This window comes from Hippopotamus amphibius, chromosome 4 (genome assembly GCF_030028045.1).
Source record: "Hippopotamus amphibius kiboko isolate mHipAmp2 chromosome 4, mHipAmp2.hap2, whole genome shotgun sequence".
Taxonomy (NCBI): domain Eukaryota; kingdom Metazoa; phylum Chordata; class Mammalia; order Artiodactyla; family Hippopotamidae; genus Hippopotamus; species Hippopotamus amphibius.
This window is the reverse complement of record NC_080189.1, coordinates 129,633,363-129,660,125: the sequence shown is the minus strand read 5'-3', so window position 1 is coordinate 129,660,125 and position 26,763 is coordinate 129,633,363. Positions and strand designations below refer to the sequence as shown.

Genomic DNA, 26,763 nt, shown 5'->3' with positions numbered 1-26,763 from the left:
TCTACACTATATTCATCCCCTCCTAACATGCCATTTAATTGACCCTACTTTTTGCATTGACTGCCTCTTCCTACTAAAGTATAAACTTCATGGAGCAGGGGATTTTGTCTTTGCTCCCTGCGGTATCCTATGGTGGCTCTAAATGTTGATTGAAGGAGTGAACTGACTACTGAAAAGTCCAACATCTAAGCCCAAATGGATTTCCTCTGATTATGAATGCTCCAACAGCATGAGTGCCCAACTGTGCTAGAGTTTATTACATCGGATAGAATTAATGCTAGAGTGTATGCTATACCTTTAGGGGCAGGTTTGGGGGAAGGGAAATTTGAATGGAAGGGGACTCTCTTCCAGGCCCCTTTTCTTGAAATTAAATGAAAAATTTAACCACAATAAATCAAAGGATAGTTTAGATTTATAGAAACGAGAGCTGGAAAGATCTTTGATAATCAGGCAGTTCCAACTCCCATCAATTGTAGGGGACTGGAAAAAATCCGGTTCAGTGATTGATCCCAGGCTTGTGAGAGATCCAAGGACTAAAACCACTGCTTTCTGCATCTAGAGCTGTATCACTGTGTACTGCAATATGCTGCCCCCTTTTCACCAGAGTTGCTTCTTCTACCTTTATTATTGAAGCCTCACTTCCTGGTGTATCCTTGGCTGCCAGGTTGTCCTATAATTCTGTTCCACATTCCAATCATGTATGGTACGTGGCTTTTCCTTAGGTGACTGAAATTGAACACGTTAGTGGGACAGGAGCTGTTACTTTGTACACTAGTACAAAAGACAGTGAAAGCTGGAGAAATCAGAGTAAGAGGTTTAACCAACACATCACACACAGATCTGAGACACCAGGCTTATGTTCTAGAGGCAGAAACACATGGAGGCTGTGATGGAGATGGGTAAATCTCAAAGTATGACTCTGGGTCTTCTGTTTTCTTTTGTCTGTAGCAGAAACAAAAGCCAGTGCAAAACTGTAACTTCAAACCTCCAGCTCTCTACATGATCCATGATATTTACTCATTTAAAAAGCATCTTTAACTAATTTGTTGTATAGCTTTAAAGTATACTATGTAATTTACTTTCTAAATGACTATTTTCATCACAGAATTGGTTGCTGGGGTTCCAAGAGGAGCACAGAATTTTGGATACGTGAGTACTAAGAATGCATCACAGGATTTTTTTTATATATATGCAAAGAAACGTTTTGTGTCATACTAGTTTTGAATCTTTTAAAATGCCCTCTAACAGTGAGCACTACTGATTCACACCTGTTTGCTTACGAAAAGGGAAGCTAGATTCTTTTCTGATCTGTGTGCAGGGTCAGCTACGTAGTTTGTGGGACCCAGTGTAAAGTGAAAATGTCTGGCCTCTTGTTAAAAATTATTAAGGATTTCAGGACGGTGACAGCTGGGCTATCCGAAGGGTGGGGCTCCTCTGAGCGTGGGCCCTTTGTGACTGCACGGGTCACATACCCTGTCCTTGTGCATCATCTGGGAACAATTGCCGAGGCTCCCATTGTTGATATGATCAGCATTTTAATGTGTCTCATATGGTAGACATAGTAAGGTCGGTTGTTATGTCACTAGTGTATTCGTTTGCAAGGGCTGTCATAACAAATGACTCCAAACTGGGTGGGTCATAACAACATAAATTTATTCACTCACATTTCAAGTTCTCTCACAGAAGGCTGAAATCAAGGTGTGATCCGCAAGGTCCCACGCCCTCCCATGCATGTAGGGGTGGATTCTTCCTGCCTCTTCCAGCTTCAGGTGGCCCTGCCTTTCCTTGGCATGTGGGAGCTTCCCCTCAGTCTCTGCCCTGGTCTCCATATGGCCTTCTTCCATCTGTGTCTGTGTGTCCTCTCCTCCTTTTATAAGGACACTAGTCATTGGACACAGTGCCCACCCTAAACCCAGGATGATTTTATCGCAAGATCCTAAACTTTACTTAGTTCATCTGCAGAGACCCTATTTCCAAATAAGGTCACCTTCTGAAGTTCTGAGTAGATAAGAATTTTGGAGGGATGCTAGTCAAACCCATTACAACTAGTTATCATAAAAATAGGAAAGGAAAATAAATCAACCTTATGAAAAGAAAAACATTTTAAATAATGTTTAAGTCTGGTAAACTTGTAATATGTATAGAGTTTAGGTTGTCTGGATAGAATTTAAAAGGCATATTTTTGCTACATGGATAACACTTTCAAATTTCATTTTTTTTCAAAGAGCCATAATCATCAATTTCTCATAATAGCATATACACAGAAGTTAAATTTAGACTAAATTTTGATTAGATCATTGAACCGACTATCCAATTAGTTGCTCTCAGCATTCTTGAATTCAAATTTTTCTACATCAGATTAGTAAGCATGCATTTTGTCTGAAAAGATCCCAGACTTAACCACAAACAAAAAGTTCAATTGTATTTTTAAAAGATCACTCCTATGGGCTTACATTTTTTTATATATAGAGTTAACCATTTATGACTTCACAAAAATTTAAAAATGATTTGTTAAACTTTTTAAAAAGTTCTCCAATTCTATGCCAAATGATGTAACCTATCTGATTTCTATGATTTCAGGTTTCAATCATTAACTCTACAGATATGACCTTTATTCAGAATTTCACTGGTGAACAGGTGAAGACATTTTAATATCAAATAATGAATGTCACTCTGCACTAATAGCATATTGTAATATTCATGTTATTTACTCATTCATAAAATAAATATTTACTGAGCACCTTCTATGTGCTGGAAACTCTTCTGAGCACTGGCAGTATAACCACGTATCAGACAGACAAGATCCCAGCTTTAACGCATCGGTACAGGGGAGGCAGTTGGGGGGATGACAGTTAATTAACAAACAAGTAAATGCCTATGATGATTTCAGATAATGATAAGTGATGTAAAGGCAGAATATGTTCCTTAAAAGCTCAAAAGCTACTGATTGCTGAAATCCGAGAGCAGTCCTGTGATGCTGCAGTCCTGTATGCAGTGCTCCTGGTGATGAGCTCTGGGCACCCGCCTTCCCTCCGAGAAGACACAGGCTTCTTGTAGGTTTCACATGTTGGTCAGAGCCAGTGGGTCTGGGTTTTGCCTCCCCATCCTCATAGTGAGTGGAACCCTCCCCAATCCCAACTTTACACAGAAGATGACAAGTTCTCTGGTTCCGGTCCCTTCCTCCCAGGGGCTAGGTATTGCCCCTTACCTACTGTCATGGCTGGAGTTTTATTAGCAATGGGTCAGTTGCCTGAAAACAAACAGGCTGCTGTCATCCTCCTGACCAAACATGGCCTGAGGTCACACTTCATTCACTACCCTGGGTTTTCCTGGGTTTTGTGACCTGTTGAAATTTGTCATATTTTTTTTAAAGGATGAATGTGGTACTGTCGTCTAAGGGAGCCAATAGTGAGTTGAATTCGTTTCTCTGTGCAACCAACTTTCTCTCTTAACCACCAGCCCAGGTTACAGAGCATCTAGCAAGCCCCACGTTTGAATCTGGCCAAGTTACATCTTGGCCCACTGGATCCCAGGAGGATCCAGGTTTAAGATCCTGAAATGCTCAACTCTTAGCTAGACATAGAAATTTGGAATCTAAGTTTTCCAAATTTTGGAATCAATATTTTTCAAATACTGACAATATTTGTCAAGCAAATATGATAAGCTGAGTTTTCTTAGAGACCACAGAGCATTTTTGGCATTTCTGCCCCCAAATGGAGGCTTTAGTCTATCCATTACTATGCAATTTTCAACAAAGCACTTAACAGTGTCTCTCATGATATTCTTGTGGTAAATACAGACATATAAGGCTGGCATGATAGTGAGGTTGGGTGGATTTATAAATTTTGAACTATTTTATAAATTTTTAACTATTCCCAAGTGGTGATAGTTAATGGTTTCATGAAAAGCTGGCAAGACTTCTCCTTTGTCTTTTCATTTTACATTTTTATCACTGGAAGCTCTTTAACCATTGTTACATTTGGCCTTTCTGTAACTTCTCATCCTCAATACCACCTAGTTCTGCAATCTTGAACCTCATAACTTAATACACAAGTGATGAAATTCCTCTGAGTGAAGACCACACAATGCCACCCAGGAATATGAATTTCACCATATGTGTTTGGAATAGAGAAAAGAGGTGGGAGAATTGAGTTTTTGCATGACACAGTTAAATGAGGCATTCACTTCCTCTGCAAAGAGTATTTTGCACCTGGCACCCATGTCGTAGTGCATTCGGACTACTATCATAAAAGTACCATAGACTGGGTGGCTAAAGCCACAAACATTTATATCTCACAGTTCTGAAGTCTGGGAAGTCTAAGGTCAAGGGATAGGCAGATTTGGTATCTGGTGAGAGCACACTTCCTAGTCCACAGCCATCTTCTCTCTGTGTCCTCACGTGATGGGAGGAGGGCTACAGAGCTCTCTGGGGTCTCATTTATAAGGGCACTGATCCCATTCACGAGGGCTCAACATTTGTGACCTAATCACCTCCCGAAGGCCTAATACCATTACATTGGAGGTTAGGTTTCAATATTTGAATTTGAGGAGAGACACAGACATTCAGTCTATAGCAGCTGTATACATTTGGAATAGGGAAAAAAGATAGGAGAATTGAATTATTGTGTTATGCTTGTTAACTCACCTTATTTCCTCTGCAAAGAGTACCTAGCACCTTCCCTGAGCTAAACACTGGTCAGTGCAGAGAGAAGAATGAGCGACACAGACCAAAATCTCTACCTTCCATGGAGCACACCTTCTAGTGGACTGTAGGCTGATTAAATCTGCAGGTGATGGGAGGCTAAATTAGCTAAAGCATTGGGTGGCAGAATATGGAATCGAAAAATCTTGGCAAGCTAAAACTACGGGCCACATCTGAAAAGCTTATAAATCTTAAAAATATCGTTTGAAAACAAAAATATAAGAGCTAGAATGTAGAGTGATTAGGCACATGGGTTACACTCAGAAAAGACTCAGAAACCTTAGCAGATGATAGACTCAATATGAATTGACACTGAGACGTGGTTTACCCCCAAATTATTATGTTTCAATGATATAAAGAGTCCAAAGCATAGAGTGTCCGTCCTACTTATCTTCTCCTGTCAGTGTGCTCATGGGGTATCATCTTTCCTTTGGTATCACATGTTGTATCTCTAAGAAAGATGGTGAGCCAGCTGAAAACATTTCCATATGAGGTTTCATATGGAAATGAATTAGATTTATCCTGTGACATTCAAGATGGCACAACTAGGTAGGAGGAATAAAAACTAGACATTACAGAGGGACCAATTTTAGCCAAGAATATTCTATAGTTGTAGCTACAAGTTGAATGGGCTGATTGTTGAACATCTACAGAGGATGTCTGAGCAGATGTTGGAAGTGTCGTGAAGAACTATTATGCATTAGGTCAGGGGTTAAACTAAATGACTCAAAGACTCTGTCCATGTCCAAGGGTCTATGAATTTAAATGCACAAATGTGTTGCAGTGTGGCTAATCTTTCAGGGAAAATTGAGCTTTGGCTATAAAAGTGACATTTTGAACACAAAATATGTCATCTTATGGTTTTGCTTTGCAGATGGCATCTTATTTTGGATACACAATTGCAGTATCAGATGTTAACAATGATGGGTAAGTTTATAAGAATTTCCTCTCTCACCGGATATTATATTCATCCTTAAAGATGTTATGTTTTTTCCTTCATGAAATACAGCCTTCCATACTTACTCAACAAGATAGAGGCTCTCTTGTTTTAACTTTTTTTTAAGTTCAGGGCAAAAGGATACATCTACTAAAGAATTCTCTATCATCATTTTTTTATGTCTTTACCACATCTGCCACTTCTAAGAAAGAACAATTTTGCTTAGTTTTATCTTTAATTTTATGAATTGATTAGTCCTTGGCCATTTGAAACCCACAGCTATTGAGGAATTTGCTCACCTGTCTCTTTTCACCCTTTAGCATGTGATATGTTCATAAAACATTTGCACATAAATATTTTCTTCTCCTGACAGTGCTTTAACCAACATACTAGTGACACCCATGCAGAAGATGAAATAATAATGTTATTTTTTCAGTTTAGGCAGTAAATTACAGTTGAGCTTGGATCAAATGGCATGATAAATTATGGTTGTGTTTAAGTCATTACTTCAAAGAAAATTATTATTAAGCATCTGTCTGATCCTCTAAAACCACCTGACAGATTAAAACAAATGATTAAATGAGAAAACCAATAAATTGAGATGAAATGGTTATCCATTCAGTAAATATTGTTGGAGCACCTACTATAGGCCAGGCATTGTTCTTGGGTGCCCAGAATAGAGCAATGAATAAGGAAGAATGGGTCTCTGCTTTCATGGAGCTCATTTTTTAAGAAGCAAATATCTGAAAAATCTTAACTATGTTACAGGATCTGGGCTAAACACTTTAGATATATCATTGATAGACATGAACTATGACCTTTGTATAGCTAGAGATATACTTTATTATGTGGTGCCGTATGATTGGAGAGAAATTTGGTAACTTTTGTACCTTTTGGAAAACATCTTTTTATTGTTCTTTCATTCAGCATATATTTCTTGAACATCTTCTATACACCAGCACTGTCCTAGATGCTGGGATATAGCCGAGAACAAAACCAAAACCCCCACCCTCATAAAGGTTATATTATAGTTGGGGTGGGAGCTACGGACAAAAAATAGATAAGTCAAATAAAGATTATGTTAGATGGTGATGAGCACTATGTAGGAAAAAAATAAAACCAGAAGGGCTAAAAGCAATCAAGATGTCCTTTAGCAGGTAAATGCATTAGGTATTCTGTGGTCTATCCAGACAATGGAATATTATTTAGTGCTAAAAAGAAACAAACTATCAACCCATGAAAAGACACGGAGGAAACTTACATGCGTATTACTAACTGAAAGAAGCCAGTATGAAGAGGCTTCATTCCATATAATACCACTAGATGACATTCTGGAAAAGACAAAACTATGAAGACAGTAAAAAGATCAGCGGTCGCCAGGTGTTAGTGGTGAAAACAGGGATGAGTTAGATGGAGCAGAGAGGACTTGCAGGGCAGTGAAGGTATTCTGTATGATACTTCAGTGGTGGATTCATGGCATTATACATCTTTCCAAACCCACAGAATGTACACCAAGAGCGAACCCTAATGTAATCTGTGGACTTTGGGTGATGATGATGTGTCCATGTAGGTTCATCAGTTGTAACCAATGTAGCATCTGGTGTGCGATGTTCACAGTGGGGGTGGCTGTGTCTGTGGCTGGGGATATGCAAGAATTGTCTGTCCTTTATGCTCAATTTTGCTTTGAACCTAAAACTGCTCTAAAAAATAAAGTCTGTTCGTGAAATTAAAAAAAAAAACCCAAAACAGGGGAATAGAAAAAATTGGGAGGGAGGGAATTTTTAATCAGGTAAACAGGGAAGGCCTGCATGTTAGGTTAGATGAAGGAGCAAAACACGATAGTACATATAGCGAAGTGTTCAAATTCCCAGAGGAGACAGGAGCTGCGGGCATAGTCAAGGAATATCAAAGCGGCTTGGAGAGAAAGTTTGCAAGTCACTGCATTTACTCCAGACTGCTTTACACAGTGCCACACAGACTCTGCGGTGGAGAGAATGAGTGTTTCCAAGAAGGACACATCATCTTGAGGACCCCTGGAGGAGTCTAAGCAAGGGAGTGGCCTGCTCCCACTTCAGTTTTAGCAGCCATGCTCTGTTCGGTGGGTCTCCAAGCACATGAGTCCTTCTGGAGCCCACTGCCATTGGTCAGGTGAGGCCGGACGGTGGCTTGGACCAGAGCAGTGGCAGGAAGAGTAGAATTGCTTGCACTCTGGGTTTATTTTGAAGGGATATTTGGACCCAATCTTATCCTGGAAGCAGATAATTGAAAATGAAGTTGCTTTAAGCTTGGGCTGTCTGAGTTGTGGAAAGAAAGTAACAATTAGGACCACCATCCGAAATGTGCAACCTGGTTGGACTGTATCTGTTATCAGAGCCTTTTAGTCATTTAGAAAGAAAATGCTGGAGGAAGGACTTAAATCCAAAACATGGTGTACTGTCCAGATTTAGAAGCCCATTCTTTAGTGAAAACAAAAAATCTGACAGTGGCCCTTGGGATAAGTGTAGACATGCTTCCATCAACAGGTACCAACGCAACACGCATGAGGGCTTCTCTCCTAGGAGCCAGGCAACATTTATAGGGCACAAAAGGAAACTCAGTGTGTTTGCTTCTGTAGTTCACTCCCTTTTCAATCCTTTCAGCTTGCCCCCAGTGTCAAAATATGCCCTGCAGGGCACTGTCTCCTTCCTGGAAACACATTCATTCTAGTCTAAAGAAATGTTTTGTGACAATGTTTATAAGACATCTTTTTTTTTTTTTTTTTTTTGCCATGTTAAGGAAAAAAAAAAACTTGTGAGAAAAGGACCTCATTGGTTTCAAACACAGGAATTTTTCAGTGATGATTTGTTCTTTCTTGTTCTTAAAAATTGCTACACACATTATTTCTTTTTATTAGGCAGTATATTCTGAATTCTTTAGATTGCATTGAAAAACACATCTATTATCTTAATATTGTCATTCTTAAAGAAGAAAGTGCCTATAGAGTCTCAGTCTGTATATTGTTTGCTGCTCTAATTACTTAGATGAATGTACATTCATGGTTCTGTAATCAATGAGTGTGCTTCTGGAAGCCATTGAGAATCTTTCATCTCAAATAGAGACAGAGAACTCACATGAAGTCTGAGATTACAATAATGCAGATATAATTTGCCATCATATTTGCAGCACCTGTGTTTCTAGAACAATCACTTGATATTGTCGGCTTTCGAATAGACACGAATAGGGAAAACATGGCATCTTGTGTTTCTAGGTTTATACTTGATCCCAGGATGGGGGCCTGAAAACCACTAATTTCCATGACAGTCAGTGTCCTTACCTCCTGGGGTGTATATTCATCCCCAGGAAAGGTCCAGAACAACCCATCAGGGCAGACACATAAACCTCTAATCCCTCAGAAATCTTAGCAGAACAAGAAAAGACAGGCAGCAAATCATGCATGTGTTGGTGACTTTTCCTAAGCACCTGTGATGGCTTCATGTCCGGACACATGTGGCCTTGTTTTGAGAGAGTGTGCTTTTGTCATTCTCAATTTCTGACAAGATTTCTAGCAGGGACCCTAAGGCTGTATGGGATTTGCAGCAAACACAAATCTCTATCTCAGATAAAGTTTTCCCAGATTTGATATATTGAGTCTTCCCAGTTGGTTTGCAGTTTCAAATGCAGAAATCTCTATTGGCCACTGAAACTGTAGGAATTGATATCCTATTAAGCAACCACATTTTATCTCTATCATGAATGATTAGCAGACAATGTTTTTATTTCTCTCAAAGTATCTTCATTTGTAGTAAGTCTAATAACATAGGATGATCTGTGCTACAATCCAATGAAACTACCTAAAATTCACCAATGAGGAAACAGCCACAAAAGTGAAGTGAATTGCCCAAGAGCACACACTAAGTAGAGGAAGGCCTTGATTAGTTCACAGAACTTCTGCTGACTTACCCTAGACATTTTTTGTTCACTATACACAGAGAGCTCTTTACTAAGCTCTATAAAATACCTAGTAGGGAAACATATATAATTTCAGCCTTCAAGGGTTTAATATCTATAAGGATTAAGAATTTTCAATCTAGTAAGTGAGTACAATGACTGACATGCCTCTCACTTACTTTTAAAAATTGGGAAACAGATAAATTCGTATACTAATCACTGAAGAAATCCAATAACCTTTAAATATTTTTTAAATAAAAAACTATGTATTTAAGGTGGACAACATGTTTTGATGTAAGTATACATAGTGAGATGATCACTGTGTTCAATCTAATTAATATATCCATCCGAGTCATCTATATCCGTCTAACTGTGTGGTCCATTCATCACATAGTTACCGTGTGTGTGTGTGTGTGTGTGTGTGTGTGTGTGTGTGTGTGTGTGTGTGTGTGTGTGTAGTAAGAGCCCCTAAGATCTACTCTTTTAGCAAATTTCCAGCATATAATGCAGTATTATTAACTATAACCTCTATGCTGTACATTAGATCTCTAGAATTTATACATCCTATATAGCTGCAACTTTGTATCATTTGACCAATATCTCCCCATTTCCCCAACCTCCCCACCCCTGGTAAGTGCCACTCTCTACTTCTTTGAATTTTACTTTATAGATTCCACATATATACGCACATATAGATCTATCTATATAAGTATATATGTAAAAACATAGATATTGTCTATATATATACATGTGTATAGATATACATATACACATACAGAATACATAGAGGTTTCAATGACCTTAAATAAGGGCTGCAGTAGAAGAATAGCATATACTTGTGTTTAAGTTTTTACTCTGTTTTGGTTGTTGATAAGAAACTGTTTATTAAGTGTGCATTTTATTAATTTCCATTAATTTCATAAACAAGGTCATACTTCCACTTTATAAAAATATAAAGTCATAATTGCAGTTATTTTCACCTAAAGACTTTTAAGACTGTCTTTCATGATGCTAGACACAACTGACTGACAAAAAATTCAGTTCTGAATGGTTTTTAGCATCATGGGATATAAGAAAAATCAGTTTTTTTGATAATATTAAAAATAGCCATACTAGGCTGCTGCATTTTATTGAGTCATTAGTTTAACTCAAATAATTTTAGTCTCTAAGTCCTATGGTTTTTTTTAAATTCAAAGCCCTTTCTAGCTTTCCTAGCATTTATCAATGATTAAGGAATCGTAAGTGAGCATTAATCAGCAGACTGCCATACAAGAACTGAGATTTAATTTCTATTCTTTACCCAATTTCTAATTTTCCAATAGCTGTTTATTTTTAATAGCCTGAATCTTTCAAGTCCTGGAGCTGAGTGAATGTTGTACAGTGACTCAAAATAGGTTTAAGAGCACCACTCAGCTAGTTAATCATGCCTGTTTCAGAAGTTAGGACTCAGCATTCTGTGGGCGTGAACCAGACTTCCCGTTCTCTATCTTAGAGATAACTAAGTACTGTGGTACACCAGACTACCTAGTGAAGATTCTTTCACAGCATACGTCATCCTCTCTATCCACTATGCAACAAAAGCGAAGTCCTACAAACACTCCGAAACTCACCGGCAGGGGAAAAAAAAAAAGACAGTGTCATTAAGTAATGTGACCACATAAATAAACTGGTGGGGAGTGCTCCTTTTTTATTTAAAAAACTCTCCAGGTGTTAGGAGTGGACTCCAAACGTTTAGACCAAACAGATGCATGCATGTTGGTTGGTAGTTGATATTGTCATGCCTGTGACAATTTTGAAAATATCAACAAGCTGGTAAGATTAACTTCAGTTTAGTTATCTTAAGACAGGCAGAGCTAAAGTGTTTCTTTGTAAACTCTGTTAGGAATTTCTGGACAAACTTAACAACAAAGGGAGATAGTATTTTCTTCTTGAACCTAAGCAAGCAAATCTGTTTTTTATTTTCTCGTGGCTTTTTGGAACTTATAATATTTATACTATTTCAGAAATTCACAGAATTACAATTTAATCCATTGGATTGTTTCTGGCCTCTGAAGGCCAAAAGGAACTGAATTTAGAGAGATTCTTAGCAGTTAGTTAACTTGAGAGCATTTTAGAGAAAATTTATTTGAAAGGAAGTAGCTCGAAGTAAGTGTTTTGGTGCTAGATTTAGGCCAAGTGGGTTGTCTCATAGAGGAGAAATCATTATGATTCAATTAAGTAGAAAATCTAGAAAATTAAAACATAAAGAAGTTACAAATTAAATTGATTTCTGTAATGTAATTAATAAGCTATATTCGTTCTCGCCTATCAAAAAACAATTATTTCAATTAGATATCAATTCTAATATACAGCCTCCTAACCTGCATTCTCTTAATAAATAAGTACATTCTGAAAGTCAGTCACAGGTATTAGCATGCACTATGGACTATTGGGAAAAAAGAAGAGACAGAAAAGTTTCTGTGCTAAGTCAATACATTAAACACCATTTGGCTATACAAACTTGAATTCAGATTCTTCATAATGAATATTCTCATTGATGGGTTCCCTCGTCCTCTCTGTCTCTTTATCACCATATGATGATAGGATGAGAACCTGCACCTTGCATTGTATTGTATTATTAGAGTGGACATAGTATTTTTTTGTAGACATAAAAAAGAGACAAAACCGGTGTGAATGCTACACAGAGATTTAAAGAAAACTGTGCTCAAACATTAGACATTTCAGATAAGATGAAATTTAGTGTATATATCCTACTTTTATAAAACGCCTTTACATAGTAACTTAGATTTCATCCGAACCACCAACATGAACCAAACAGAAAAGATGGCTTTTAGTGAAAACCCCATCATAAATATTACTTCATCATTGTTCTTGTTTGAGATTAAATGTATATGTGTAAAATATGATATACTTTATACCTATTATATATTCTTAGAATGGCATCCAGTCTGTTACACAGCTACTTTTTGCAAGCTCAGTGAAGAACATCTTTACCAATAAATATTTTTAAACTTTAAACTTGAATTGGGTATATTCAAAACAAGGGTTTGACAAATTGTGAAATAGCCTAAGAGCACACATGGCCTACTACAGTGATTTTTCAATGATTTTTTTGGCCCTGTGGGTTCAAAATCAGAAATATATTTGACATTGCAACCTACTACACACACACAACTGAAACAAAAAGTTTCATGGAACATTATTCACCCTCATTATGTGTAATGCATTCACTCATTTTCTATTGTATTCTATTTCATTTTTTATAATTGCTTGTCAAGACCCATTAAATTGATTTCACAATCCACTAATGAGTTGCAAATCAAGATTTAAAAACACCAGCCTAAACAATAATAGATACTGTGACTCAAGTGGTATTGCTAACATAAAATATTATTGACACTAAGTGCAAAATATTGTACAAGACACATTGAATCAATTGAATCTAAGACAGTTATTGTCTCTCAACTTTATGAGAACACAATTATAAATTAAGAACAAATGTCCTTCTCCGTTTTGGGCGTTTAGAACATTTAAGAAGACTTACACTTAAATATCTAGGAAAATATATTTCTACGAAAATAAATCAATGTTGTCATAATACTCCAAGAATCCAAAGATTCCAAGGATGTGCTAATCTTTCACAATCATAGGTCTAATAAGTTTGCATTTCTAGAACTCCACAGTGTTAGCAGGGAGAAATTCAGTGAGGCAATGTGTCAGTCCCATGTCATGTTTATACCCTCAGCGACCAAGTATATGGCTTTGTTCCTTCTGTCAAGAATGACAAAATGGCCCCGCTTAATCTCTGCACTAGAGAACCAGTGGTTTTAGACGTCTTTGAACTACAAGGCAGCAACACACACAATTAGGAGTTTAACAAATGCCTTTTCATCCTGACAATAATAATAACAGAAAGAGAGGCAACAGGTTCCTCAAAGGAGAAGCCTGAGGCTTGCAACGGCCCCAATCCCTGCCTTTCTCTGGGCCTAGACAGAGCACAGAAGCATGGCGAGTAAATGCATTTGGGACTTTTTTTTTAAAGTTTTTTTCGTTTGTTTTTTTGTTTTTTGATGTGGACCATTTTTAAAGTCTCTATTGAATTTGTTACAATATTGCTTTATGTTTTGATTTTTTGGCTTCGGGGCATGTGGGATCTTAGTTCCCTGACCAAAGATTGAATCCACACTCCCTGCATTGGAAGGCAAAGTCTTAACCACTGGACTGCCAGGGAAGTCTCCATTTGGAACATTTTTAAGAAAATGTTTTACCTAAGTGTAGAAATCCAATTGCTATCTCTTTGTTGAAATGTTTTCAACCTGAAAAATTACCTACTAGTTTTCTGCTATAATATCTACAAAGGAAAACTATCAATTTGCCTTTGGGAGGAAAATTTTGTTTTCTATCTTTCTAGCCAATATGAGAAACTTCTCTGGCCTCTGTTTTATTTAAGTGGAGGTAACAAGAGAAAAGAGGACAGACTTTATTTTAAACCTTATTACTGCAAGAAAACTTTATAATATAAATGTACAGTTAACTGAATTGTAGGAAAATTCTCATCCATGTTTAGAAAAACCTATATAGGTCTTTCTGATTTTACTTGTGTAAGTACATTTTCTGAAAATGCACCAAAGAGCTGAAATGGGTGAAATAGCTGTGGTTTTCTTAAAGTAGTCATTTTTAACATAGCTAAAAAAGTTCACTGTAATAATTTAGCAACTTTTATTTTCTTAGAGCATTCTATTCCGTAGACATAACAAAGCAATGAAAGAAACATGACGATTGTAAAGTGTCCCTTGGAAAAGGAAATATAGTAGGGGAAATGTACTAACCTAGTTGATTAGAAATCTACCCAAAACATCTCACCTCTGTGCTGACCTCTCTCTATTTGTTTCCCGCAGGATGGATGACATATTGATTGGGGCACCTCTCTTTATGGAACGTGAATTTGAGAGCAACCCCAGAGAAGTAGGGCAAGTTTACCTGTATTTGCAAGTGAATGCGTTGGTCTTCAGAGATCCGCAGGTCCTCGCTGGCACCGAGGTTTTCGGGAGATTCGGTAGCGCTGTGGCACATCTAGGAGACCTGAACCAAGATGGATACAATGGTAATTTACATCGATGCATGAGAATTACTTATGTGCCACAATTTCATGTTACTGTTGCATGAAGAAAACCACAGACTCACAGAGGTGTGTGTGGTACAGTTCTTATGATTGGTCTTTAATAAACTATCCAAAATCTCAAAGCAATTTAGCTTTAGTTTTGGCTAATGCAGATGTTACATGGAAATCTTCACGTGTCATATAACAGCTCTAAATAAAACAGCAATTATTTTTACAATTGACGTATGGATTTACTGACTTGAAGAGAACCAGAGAATCTTCTACATGTACTGAGTCAAAATCAATAAATACATGTTGATATACTAGCAAGTGTGTTGCTTTCTGAGTAACCCACATGGGTTATGTATGGGTTATGCTAATTCTAATTGGTCTCTCAACTTCGGCTTAAAGGCACCATCAATGCTCGCTCTAGTGTTAAATTCTTAGTTTAGGATTGTGGTTAAGTTAGGAATTTATAAACGCCTTTTAAATACTCTCTCCTCAGAAAAACATGCTAGCTCACACAAAATTTTGCATACATTTTCAGGACCTTTAAATTAAGAACAAATGTATAGTGCATTTCTTGAAGTTCGAGGGAGTAACAGGAATTTGCTCCAACAAAATAGCCTAGGGAATATTGCCATCAAATCAAAGTATTCATTAATACCTTTGGCAAGGAGTCATGTACTTTTATGATTTCCTTGGAAAAAACACGTCTCAGCAATGTATAGTTAGTAACTTTTAAAGTACTGTAAAACATAAATGCATATTAAAAGCTCATGGTTCCAGGGAAATTTTTTTTTAAAAAGAGACAAGTTCATCCTTAACTGATTTGTTGCTTTCAAAACTGCCCTATTCCTGAGCACCCAATGAAATAAATAATGCTAAATTATCCATGGAGTCATTTTTTTCCTCATGTCTTCTATTTGTCTTTTCTCTCAAACCCTTAATGATACTTTTAAGAGCTAAGAGAAACATTTCTGACAATCTAAAAGGTGTTCTGCCTCTCTGCCTTGGTATCCTTGAGTACTAAGTTGGTAAAATGATGCCAAAATGAGATGAAACCAGGGGACAGATATAAACTCACTGACTCAGAGGATGTGAAGAAAGTGCCCCTTCCCACCTACCATATGACGATATCTTTATTTTCTACAATAGTCTGAGTTTTTAGACATTTTATCCTTACCTGTTAAATGAAAGTGGATTTATGATCCTTGTTATGTAGTGAAAATCAACTTACAATTTATTTAGTCTTATCCAACTTAAGAGCAAAAACAAATGCATAAATGACAAAACGAGGACATATACTGACCTCTGTGGTATGGGACTGTTATGTTATTGGTGCTCTTTTTCATGTAAACCTAAGTACTTAGTTGTGTTGTTTAGAACAAGCCTGGTGAACACAATACATGGAAGGCAGTTTTCATTCTGTGCTATGTTTAACAGGGAGACAGGCAATAGAGTTCGCTCTCGTTTTCCCAGAGTCCTCAACTATGAACCAGGTCTTGCCTGCATCATGGGATGATGTAATCATTCAAGGATATAACTTTGTGAAAGAGGCTGTTTATTTCCTTTAACAAGAAACTCTTAAGTACCCTGCAGTGATGCCTTATCTGGTCCACCCAGCCTGGTGATCTGACTCGGCTCTTCCCCATCACTCACCAAGTTCCCATGTAGACCGCCCTCTGGCTGCTCTTCGGGTGGACCAAGCTCCTTGCATCCTTGGCCTTTGCACCGTCATTCCTTCTGCCTGGAGTGCTCTTCCTTCTGATTTCACATGGTCAGTTCCATCTTGTCCCCAGATTTCAGTTTCAAGATCAGCCTTAGAGACACCTTGTCTGACCACTTCATCTAAAATAACAATCCGATCCCTTTCCATCACATCAATATTTTTGAGATTCTCTATATAGCGTTTGTCACTTTCTATCTTTTCTTGATTATTTCTTTATTCAAATTGTCTATTCCCTGCAGTAGAATATAAACTTTTGAAAAGCAGGGTCTGGTTCACCACTGAATCCATTGTACCCGACACATAGTAGGCACTTGGTAAAGATTTCTTGGATGGATGAAAGGCAACAAACAATTTCCTCTTGCTGCAGTACTACAGATTTTCATGGAAAACTTCAGAAGCCCTTTGGGCTGTATGGTACTATTCTTCAATTGTACTTAATTCTCTTTCTAAAACACTCTTCTTTATTGAAAAATTGTGTCTCTCTTTGTAGACATTGCCATCGGTGCACCCTTTGCAGGCAAGGATCAAAGAGGCAAAGTGTTCATTTATAACGGAAACAAGAACGGCTTAAACACCAAGGCTTCCCAAATTCTGCAAGGAGTGTGGGCCTCACAGGCTGTCCCTTCTGGATTCGGCTTCACTTTAAGAGGAGACTCAGACATAGACAAGAATGATTACCCAGGTAAGTTTTTCTTTCTTTCCCCATGAGAGAGTCTGCTTCCTAGAAAGAGCCATTCTCTGGACAATGCATCACGTATAAACAGTTCTCTCATACATTCTAAGACCAAGCTTGCCCATCGCACGGGTTCTTTGGGTACCATTCGAAAGCAATTTTCACGAGACTCTGTAGACAGAAAAAACAAATACTCCTTTTCCTGTCAAGAGACAACATTAAGAAAGCAAGATGGCTTTTAAAAAACTGCATTGGATGTAAAACTTATCAACTTTGCAACAGAAGTTTTTATTTGAAACCCTTCAGTAATCTGGTCTTCATTGACAAAGACAGCTCGCGTCAGATAGCTTTTTAAAGCAATTTATTTTAACCCTGTAATTCCCTCTTGAGCTCAGAGTTCTTATAAGTTAACTTAGGAACCTCAACATTTCTGTCATAAAGCTTATGGTTTTGGAGCATACGTATTTTCCAGCCATGTTTGGGGGTTTTCCAAAGATAGACTGGATATTTTAAAGCGAAGCAAAAAGAACTGGTTCATGATACAAATCTTAAACAATGCTTGATTGCTTAATTCATAATGAGGACTTGGTGGAGATCCATAGAGCACAGCGAGATAATTCATGTTTTATGCACACTGTGTGACAGTATGGATTTCTCTTCAAGGATTGTTTCAGTAATCAGGGTTGTTCTCAGAGAACATCAGACTTCTTGGTTTTGTGGTTCCATTTTCCCTTTTATGTTGGTTATTTTAAGATGGTTTCAATAAATACTTAGCAATCATTAATAGTTCACTGACAGCTTCAACCATTTATTGAGACCTTGTCTCTTTCCATCACCCCTCCCCTAATTGAGTATTTTCCATATGTAGAGCTTTTGCTGGTTTGGGGCAGCATTCCAATAAACTGACTGCCTAAATATACATCACTAATTTCAATCCTTCGACTTTCTCTTCCCCTCTGGGATTAAGCAAAATGGATACTGCAACATATTCTTACAAATTTGCCAGGAATTTTCAATGGCACTCACATAAATGTTGTAGTGGGCTCAAAGTGGATTTAGTATTATATTGTATATGACTGTGTCCCCCTTGTGGCAATTTCAAAAGCATCTAGTGAAATTTATTTTCTTAGGTTATATTATACTAATCAATGGTGGTTAGTTTTTCTTTTGGGGAGGGGAGTCTTATACATATTTGATTTTAAATAATCCAAAAATTAGATCCCCTCTGTGATTTCTTCCCAAACTATGTCACGATGATCAATGAAATTCAATCCCTGGATTGCAATTTTAGAGAAAGTTATTTTAGAAAGTTATTGCCGTACCAGGGCACTTGACAGAGAATGGCCGTGCCTTTCACAAGGTGAGGGAAATATAGGGTGTATTGATCACATAGTCCGTCCAGTGACTTCCTTGGAAGTCTTCTAGATAAGGGCCAGGAAGGAGAGAAACGTGAAACAACTTTTCTCTCAAAGAATATTTCCTCCAGAGAGGGGGGTAAAGGAGTAAGACAGAGAAAAGAAAAGATAAAGTAAGTACAATGTTAGTAATTGGTTCTCTCTTAATTATATCATTTTCATCCCTTCTTAACAATCAGAAAATGGTCATTTGAGGCCATTCACTAGTCAATAACTTTATTCACTGAGGCTGATTCACTTTACAGTAACTAATGATGTTAATGCAGTGTATCCATCCATCTGTAAAGTAAATGCTCTTTACTAAGACAGGACCATTAAGCCCGCTTAGTTGAATTCGTAACCTCAAGATAATCTTGAGGCTTTTGGAGTTCATCGGTACATCTTAGTTAGTAGACCTGAATTCTGGTCCCAGTTCTGCCTCTCAGATATAGATGGCTTGTACTTCATGATCTTGTAACAGTTTCCCTCATCCTCTTCTTCTTGCAAAAAGAATGTCATTCAAAGAAGCCTTTTTACCTTGATACCAGGTCCCTAGGAACCTAATGAGAGGAAAACTGCCTTATGGGCAGGTGACTAGATCCTATTAGCTAGTGTAGCAGATTTGAAATTTGCAAGCATAATTGAGGAATTAGACTTGGAACTTTCCTCATTTTTATATAAGTGAATTCCATTTAGCTCACAAGCCTCCATTTCTACTATGGTGGAAAACCTCAATCTTGAAGTCACTTCTAGATTCAGACCTAATATCACTTGGGTAAATATCCATTTGGATTCATGACTCTCTCTCTCTTTCCTCTGCAGCAACTCTGTCAAGCAATGGAGTAGCAAAGGGGTGTCTTTTGTCCAGGGATGGAGAAAGCGGTGTGTGGACCAAGCACACCATCTGTAGTTATTGGCCTCTGGCTGAAGGTAGCTCCGTCTCTCGTGGTCTCTGACGTGTTGCTCAAGCTTCAGGGATTGAATCGATGGTCTGCATAGGGGCCACTGCTAAAAAATTCCATGTATCCTGGGCCCTCCCTGTCCTGTCTTGGCCTCTGCTGGTTTACTCTCAGCAAATGCTTCTGTGCCACCACTGGGACTTGAAGGTTGGGGTCTTCAGGTCTCTGAGATTGCCTTCAGGCTTATCCTAGATTATTCCTTTAGCCATTGCTAATTTTCCACCTAGGCATCTGTTACTCCAGCACCTAAGACAATTGCAGTCTTCTTGGGTTTTGCTTAAGAAGTAGCAAAAGCCCTCTTTTCCCCCAAAGATTAACGGGTGGGATGCTTTCTAGACTCTATACTTCATTTTGTAAACTCTGCGTTCTCCCCCATGTGGTCTCTCTTGTGATTTTCCAAACCAACTCTTTCTGGAACTTAAAAAGAAATACAACTTTCTTTCCCTCTGGGGTCCTGCACCTTCAAATCAAAATAAATCTGTCTTCAGACTATTGTCCCTTCCATGAGTTTCAAAATCCATTCAATACATTGAATGCCTTCTTCTGGGATGTATCTAGTCATCCCTGTTAAGCAGTGGTTCTCAATCTTGTCTACACATCAGAATCATTTAGGGGAACTTTTAAAAGTCCTTGTGCTCAGGTCACCCTCCAGTTAATTCAGACTCGGTGGGGGGGAGTAGAACTCAGACCACAGTAATGTGTTTAAGTGACCTAGGTCTTTCCAGTGTACAACCAAGCAGGGAACGAATGGTCTTGAGCAAGGCTTCCCCCACTTTAATGAACATCTGGATCACCTGGGCATCTTGTTCAACTGCAGATCATGATTCAGTAGGTCAAGTGGGTGGCAAAGACTCCTTATGTCCAGTAAGTTCCCTGGTGACAGCATCACTGCTGGCCTACACACCACATCCTGAGTGGGGCGCTCTGAAACAGTGTGCATACCCATTGCCCCGTGTGTCTGTTAATAAAGGCTGAATGCATGACACCCCCTCAGATATTCTGATTTCCCAGGTTTGGAGTGGGGTTCAGGGATTTGTATTTTTACCCAGGACCCTCCTTTGAGAAACACTGCCCTAGAGTCCTTGTGCCTGGTTCCCGTGCCTACAGCAGACAGATGTTCTCTTTCGGCAAGACCCTATTGGCTGAGCTCCGGCGTTTCATTTATTCCTCATCTGGCCATCAAGCTGCCCCGAGGCTCCTTGCTCCCGACTGCCTCTGTGTGATGCTGCCGGGCGTCCCGCCTGCTGTTGCCAGGCGTCCCGCCTGCTGTTGCCTCAGCTGGGATGTTAAGGAAGCCCCCCTGAGACTGTTTAATTCTTCTCGGCTCTGCATTTCCTGGAAGTTATCTTTGCATTTAAAACAAAGCCTCACTTACTTTTCATTTAAAATATACTATCACATTTGTTAGGAACTGACCCGCTTAACCTGGCTTAAGCCATAAAAGGAGCTATTTATGTTAAGGCTACAGAAATACCTCAAGGGAACCCAAGGACAGGGATTCTGCCAGACCTTGGAGGGGACGGACTGGGACCCAAGACGGTCAGGACTTTCTTTCTCTGGTCTCTCTCTCTCGGCATCTGCTTTTCTCTCCCAGCAGACTGTATTTCTCTGAACACGTTTCAGTGCCAGAATTTATGTTGCAGTTATACTTACTCAAAGAGACGGTCTATCATTTATCTCAGTCCCAAGACCGGGGAAGGAGATCTCATAGGCTCCAAGGCAAAGGGTGACATCTTCCAAAGAAAGTCAGAGTTGACCTGTGGATTGTTCAGGTATCCCAACAGATACCCATTATGAGTGCCCTATAAAACAAAATGAAATGGCATTGCAGCAAGAAATGAAGAAAGTACTTTAAAAGAAAAAATTTTATTTTTAAGTGAAGGAATAAAAATGATTTTTTAAACTGCTCATCAAAAACTTTATATTTGTCCCTTTAGTTTCAAGTTCTAAAAGAAAAATGATTCCTTCATTCGTTTAAAAAAATACGTAGAAGTATTTACTATGTGCTAGACATCGTGCTGGGTAGGGCAGGGTGCTGTGGCAAGAGAGACACAGTCACTGCCTTCCCAGAGTTAACATTCTAGGTGAGAAAGACAGACAGTTAAAGAATTGTAACAAAGTATGAGCATCGTAATGTTTGTCTTTGAATGCAAGCTTCTTTTGGAATATAATCATATAATACTTGAAAAAATTCAAGCATGGTTGCTGAACATTATTCTTGTAAATTTTAAAAGTATATCATGAGAAAAATATTGTTGGATTTTAGAAATTTTGTAATTATTTGGTCCTAATAAAGTGAATTAGCTGAGGAAAATGTGCAATCTCTGTAAGCTCCACGTACAGGCACCTGCACTGCCCCTGACATACTTCCAGAACCGGGACTAATTTTGTGACGTGGGCTGCAGCCAATGATGTACAAGTTGTGTCTAACTAGGGGCAAGTAGGGGCAGGTTCACTTACCAAGGGGTTCCCTCCCCTTGGGATGAGCAGAGGCACCTTTTAAATTCACACACAGGCCTGGTGTGGGCTCTCAGTGGCCCTGTTGCAAGTCCTCCATTCTAAATAGAACAGAAACAAAATTTCAAACCTTGTCACTTTACCTGGTCACCTACAGAATTCAGGAGAACAAATGCAAAAGCCAATAACAGATTTCAAAATTCTGCATTGAAATGGGTCAAACCACTCAGAGCTGTTATGGAGTGGAAGACACTTGAAAAAGGGTGCTTCTCCAAAGTAATGGCTTTTGATGGGGTTCGGATGGGGTTGTTTTTGCCATTCCAGAGGTGAACAATTGTCTCTCATTTTAGGTGCTTCTTCTGGTCCACATTGCCTTCCATTGACCCTGGGCAGGCTGCTGTGAAACCTACCTCGATAATAGCGGGGCACACACGTTACCCCATTCATTAGACAGCAGCACGTACTCTTTACATGCTCTTTTTTTTTTTTTAAGGACTTTTATTGAGATACAATTGACATATGATAAACTGCATATAAAGTGTACAATTTGATTTTTTTCTTATTAGTTATGTATCTATGGCAATCCCAATCTCCCAATTCATTCCCCCCCAATCCCCCCCCCCCTTTACAGTTCTTGCACAATCCAGCTGCCTTTCACAGGGAGAAAGACTAAGGTTGACTGTGATGCTTGATATATATTTGTTGCAAATTATAGCCGTTTCATCCCCTAGACTGACTAGAAATCAAATCACCTAGTACCTTGAAATAATCAAAACCACAGACATGCAAAGGTGGTTTGATTGGCATTTACCTTTTGTCACATGATCTGTTCTGCAAGTTACAGATGTTCTGTATTTGGGCAGGACCAGATACTTAGTCTTCTTGTCTTAGGGAAAAAAAACAATGCTGGCAAAGAGCAGGCATAGGGTCAAGTATATTGCTAACGTTATTGTAATTATAGCCAATATTACTCCTGAGAATTAAGAGTCCAAAACATGCCAGCCACTGCATAGAAGATACAGCTCATATTCCTTGGAATGTTATTTCTGAACCTCTCTCCTGAGTACATATGTATGCTCATACTTCTGTGTGTATGGGGGGGGGTGTGCGTGTGTGTGTACGCACAGCAGGAGAGTATATAGGGTAAAGTTGGATGACACTCTGCTTCTTTTTGGGAAACATCAAACCAATATCAATATAACCATATTAGAGTTGGCAGAGCGGCTGTGAAGGGGAAGGGAAGTCAGACTGCCCAGGTTCAGATTCCCATCTGTCACTGATAAACTGTGTGGCAGTGGACAAGTTAGTTGATTTTTCTGAGCTTCCATTTCCTTACCTGGTATTATCGAGCAAATAATACCAACTTCACTGGACTGTGTGTGCTAGCACTTTCTAGGTTGGGAGAGGATTTTTACAAAATGTAAAATGGCTTAGAATAGGAAAGAAAACCCGTTTGATTAGCATACACAGAATCAAAGCTCCTTTATTTCCCAGACATGTTGGGCCACATAAGATGTTGAAAAAGTGCATTCTAGGATTCTGGAGATGGACAGCATAGGTTTAAAACTTGACTCCACTATTCTCCAGCTGTATAAGAGTAAGACAATTCCTTAACCTCTCTGAACTGCAATTTCCTTATCTGTAAAGTTAGATAATAATATATTGGTATAAAGATGAAATGAGATTGTTTATAAAATATGAAACGAAGTGATGTGTTTAAGTTAATATGAGCTTGTATAGAACAGAGTTTAATTAACATCAGCTCTTCAATCAAGTCTTAAAACAAGACTATATTTTGGAGGTATTCATTTTCTTAGTTGATACTATTACACAGTTGATACAATTTTCTTTTGCTTATTCAATATCCTTAATCCCCAATCTTCATTCACTTTGCTACATTTGCTTCCCCTGCCCCTGACAAATAGGAATATGTGAATAAGAACATAACCTCAGGGACTCTGACAGGTTGAGAACCACTCATCAAATTCCTGTTGCTGGACCCTCACTAGAAGCTTCTGCTAAGACCGCGAGGTTGCTGCTCTGCTATGATGTGATTCCACCACTCAGCCCATCCTACCTCTGCCCCAGAGTGGGAGCTGAGGCATGAGGGACTTCTCCCATATCTCACTACTGTGGTCTACTGGGTACCAAACATGAGTACTGGGTACCTTTCCTCTCAGCCCCTTAGCCATTTAAGGATATTTAATTTCATATCAATTGGGGACGGGCTAGGGTGAGGACAATGGCAACTAAAAGGAAGGAACCGAGGAAATCGTGTAAACAGAAAATAGGCAACACTTGGCAATGACTGGCTGTGATGGAACGTAGAGGAGGGGGGTAAGGAAGCAGGGATGTTAAAGATGACCCTGGATTTTTGATCCAGTGTACCTGAGAAAGGTGGAGTCTAATGGACCAACATGGGAAGATTCAGCTACAGAGACACAGAGGTTCTACCCTAGAAATAGTGCCTGGAATCATTTTCCCAACATCTAGCTTAACCACTCAGTATTTTTTTAGACGTCTCCCAATAAATATTGTCGTCACACACATACATAAATAGCAGTCATAAGTACTTTCATTTCTGGCACCCAGATTCTTTTTTTCTAAAAGAAAAAAATACAGATGTGTTTGGGTTTCTGTGTTGGTGCTTTTTGGGAAACTAGGGTTGACCCGAGGAGTATCTTGTATACGTTATTTGAGTGACAGCATTTCAGAGAAGAAACAGCTGTGAGAGTGAGGAACCTCTGAAGTTCAATGATCTAGTCTAACGCCATTAAAGTTGATTGTATAACAAGGCCATCTGTTAAATGCATAGCCCAGACATTGTAGGGTAGAATGGGGTAAGTGCAGGTTTTGTTGAGGAATAGAAATCTCACGGGCAATAAAAACTGGAGGAAAACGTGGGCTGGATGCCAAGCCTATCACTGTCTTGCTCTGGCCCCCAACATACAATGAGTATGTCATGAAGCTATCTCAGACAATTATACCAAATGACGTAAAATGACCCATCATGTTTTAATGAATGCGCTGTGTGTGTGTGTGTGTGTGTGTGTGTGTGTGTGTGTGTAAGCAAACAACTGAGCAAGAGAGAACCTACACACAGCAAGAAATGAAAGGGTGGCTTTAACCAAAGGGAAGAATGCATTTTAATCAAACCCTGAGCTCCTTGAAAGTGATTTGAAGTTTAGTTGAACTAAGTTCAAATTTACAAAGTTTATTTTTACTTCTCAAAGTGCTACTCAGGGCTTTATGAAAAGCAAAACATTGTGTTCTTCTTGAGTAAGATTTTCATAATTTCATTATAAGTACATTAGGCATTAGAATATTACATTTCTTATAAAAATATCTTACGAATTTAGATTAAATTGAGTTAATGACATCAAGTGAAAGAGTTCTTGGACTTGAATCCAGCAATGTCATAAAGTAGAAGTAAAAATGAATGGACAGATAAAAAGACTTGAGTTCTAGAACCAAAACTTTAGTAACCCAGCCTCTCTGGGCCTTACTTTCCTCACCTGAAAGTGATGTGGATGTATGGAATGCTTCTCCAAGGGTCTTTTTAAACTCTCATACTATAATCCAAGATCTAGACATACTGCCTCCCTGATTTCTCTGTAATATTGGGTAGGTTATTAAGGCTCCATCTTGGGGGAAAAAACAGGATTTAATAAAACCATGAGATTTTTCCTTAACTTTTTCTTGAATATAATTTTTGACTGTCAGAAAAGTTGAAAAAAATAGTACAGAATCCTGTAAACCCTGCACCCAGTCTCTCTTAATATTAACATCTTGTATAGCCATAATACAATTGGCAATTAACTAATTCTAACAGAATTTCCCCATTTGGTCCACTGGTGCTCTTTTTCTGGTCCTGAATCCCACCCAGAACCCTGCACTGCATTTGGCTGTCATACCTCCTTAGTCTTTTCCAATCTGTGGTGGTCCCTGGATAGTTCCGTGCTGTCACCACTTTGACACTTTTTAAGAGTATGGTGAGACATTTTGAAGAATGTCCCTGAGTGTAGATTTGCCTGATATTTGCTCATGATTAGACTGAGGTTATGTGTTTTGGGCAAGGATACCACACAAATGCTAGGCCCTTCCCAGTGTATCACAGCAGAAAGCACCCTGACGTCTGCTGTCTTTTTGCACTTGCTAGCAGTGATGTCTATCAGCCAGGTTTCCCACTGTAAAGTTACCACTTTCCCCTTTGCATAACAATTATCTTTGGAGAGATGCTACGAGACTATGTAAATATCCTATTTCTCAGCATACGTTTGCCCACTGACCTTAGCATCCTTTGGTGATTCTCACCTGCAACCATTAGTGCTGCCTCACTGTGATTTTCTATTTCTGTCATTCCTTCTGCACTTACTAATTGCAATTCTAATGTAAGAAAAAGACATTTCTTCTACCTGGTTAATTATTTATTCTTTCTTTATATCTGTGTGGACTTGTGTATATTTTATTTTATGGGCTATAATCCATCACTGTATTTATTTTTGTCGCTTAAGATGTCCTATATTTGGCCATTGGGATTTCTTCCCGTAAGTTCCTGTGTTTTTCCACCATTTCCCATCCTTTTATGAGCATATTTTTTACTCTCTGACACCAAAAGATACTGCAAGCTCATTTTGTATTTGCCCTGCCCCAGCCCTGGAATCAACCATTCTTCAAAGGGCTCTAGTTCCTTTTATTGAAGGATGGTATTTAGAAACCAAGCTCTGGATACTAGGTGCTCCCATGGCTGCTAGGGTGTCAAGATAAGATGTGTAAAGCACTGAATTCCATCGATTGCCATATTCCCATACATCATACTACATTTCAAACCATGAATATTACTTGAAATCAACAAATTACATTTTTGTTTTTCAACCTTTA

The 26,763-nt window shown here is 38.6% G+C and overlaps 1 protein-coding gene across 1 annotated transcript in view; it reads left to right on the top strand.

Annotated features, from left to right (window-relative positions):
- The window catches only part of ITGA8 (integrin subunit alpha 8), a 171,380-nt gene that overhangs the window by 43,647 nt on the left and 100,970 nt on the right, over positions 1-26,763 (top strand). Inside the window, exons 9-13 of the mRNA XM_057732743.1 lie at positions 1,106-1,149; positions 2,581-2,637; positions 5,577-5,629; positions 14,465-14,670; positions 16,890-17,081. Of these exons, the coding sequence (XP_057588726.1) occupies positions 1,106-1,149; positions 2,581-2,637; positions 5,577-5,629; positions 14,465-14,670; positions 16,890-17,081 (552 nt within the window). The remainder of the gene's footprint in view (positions 1-1,105; positions 1,150-2,580; positions 2,638-5,576; positions 5,630-14,464; positions 14,671-16,889; positions 17,082-26,763) is intronic.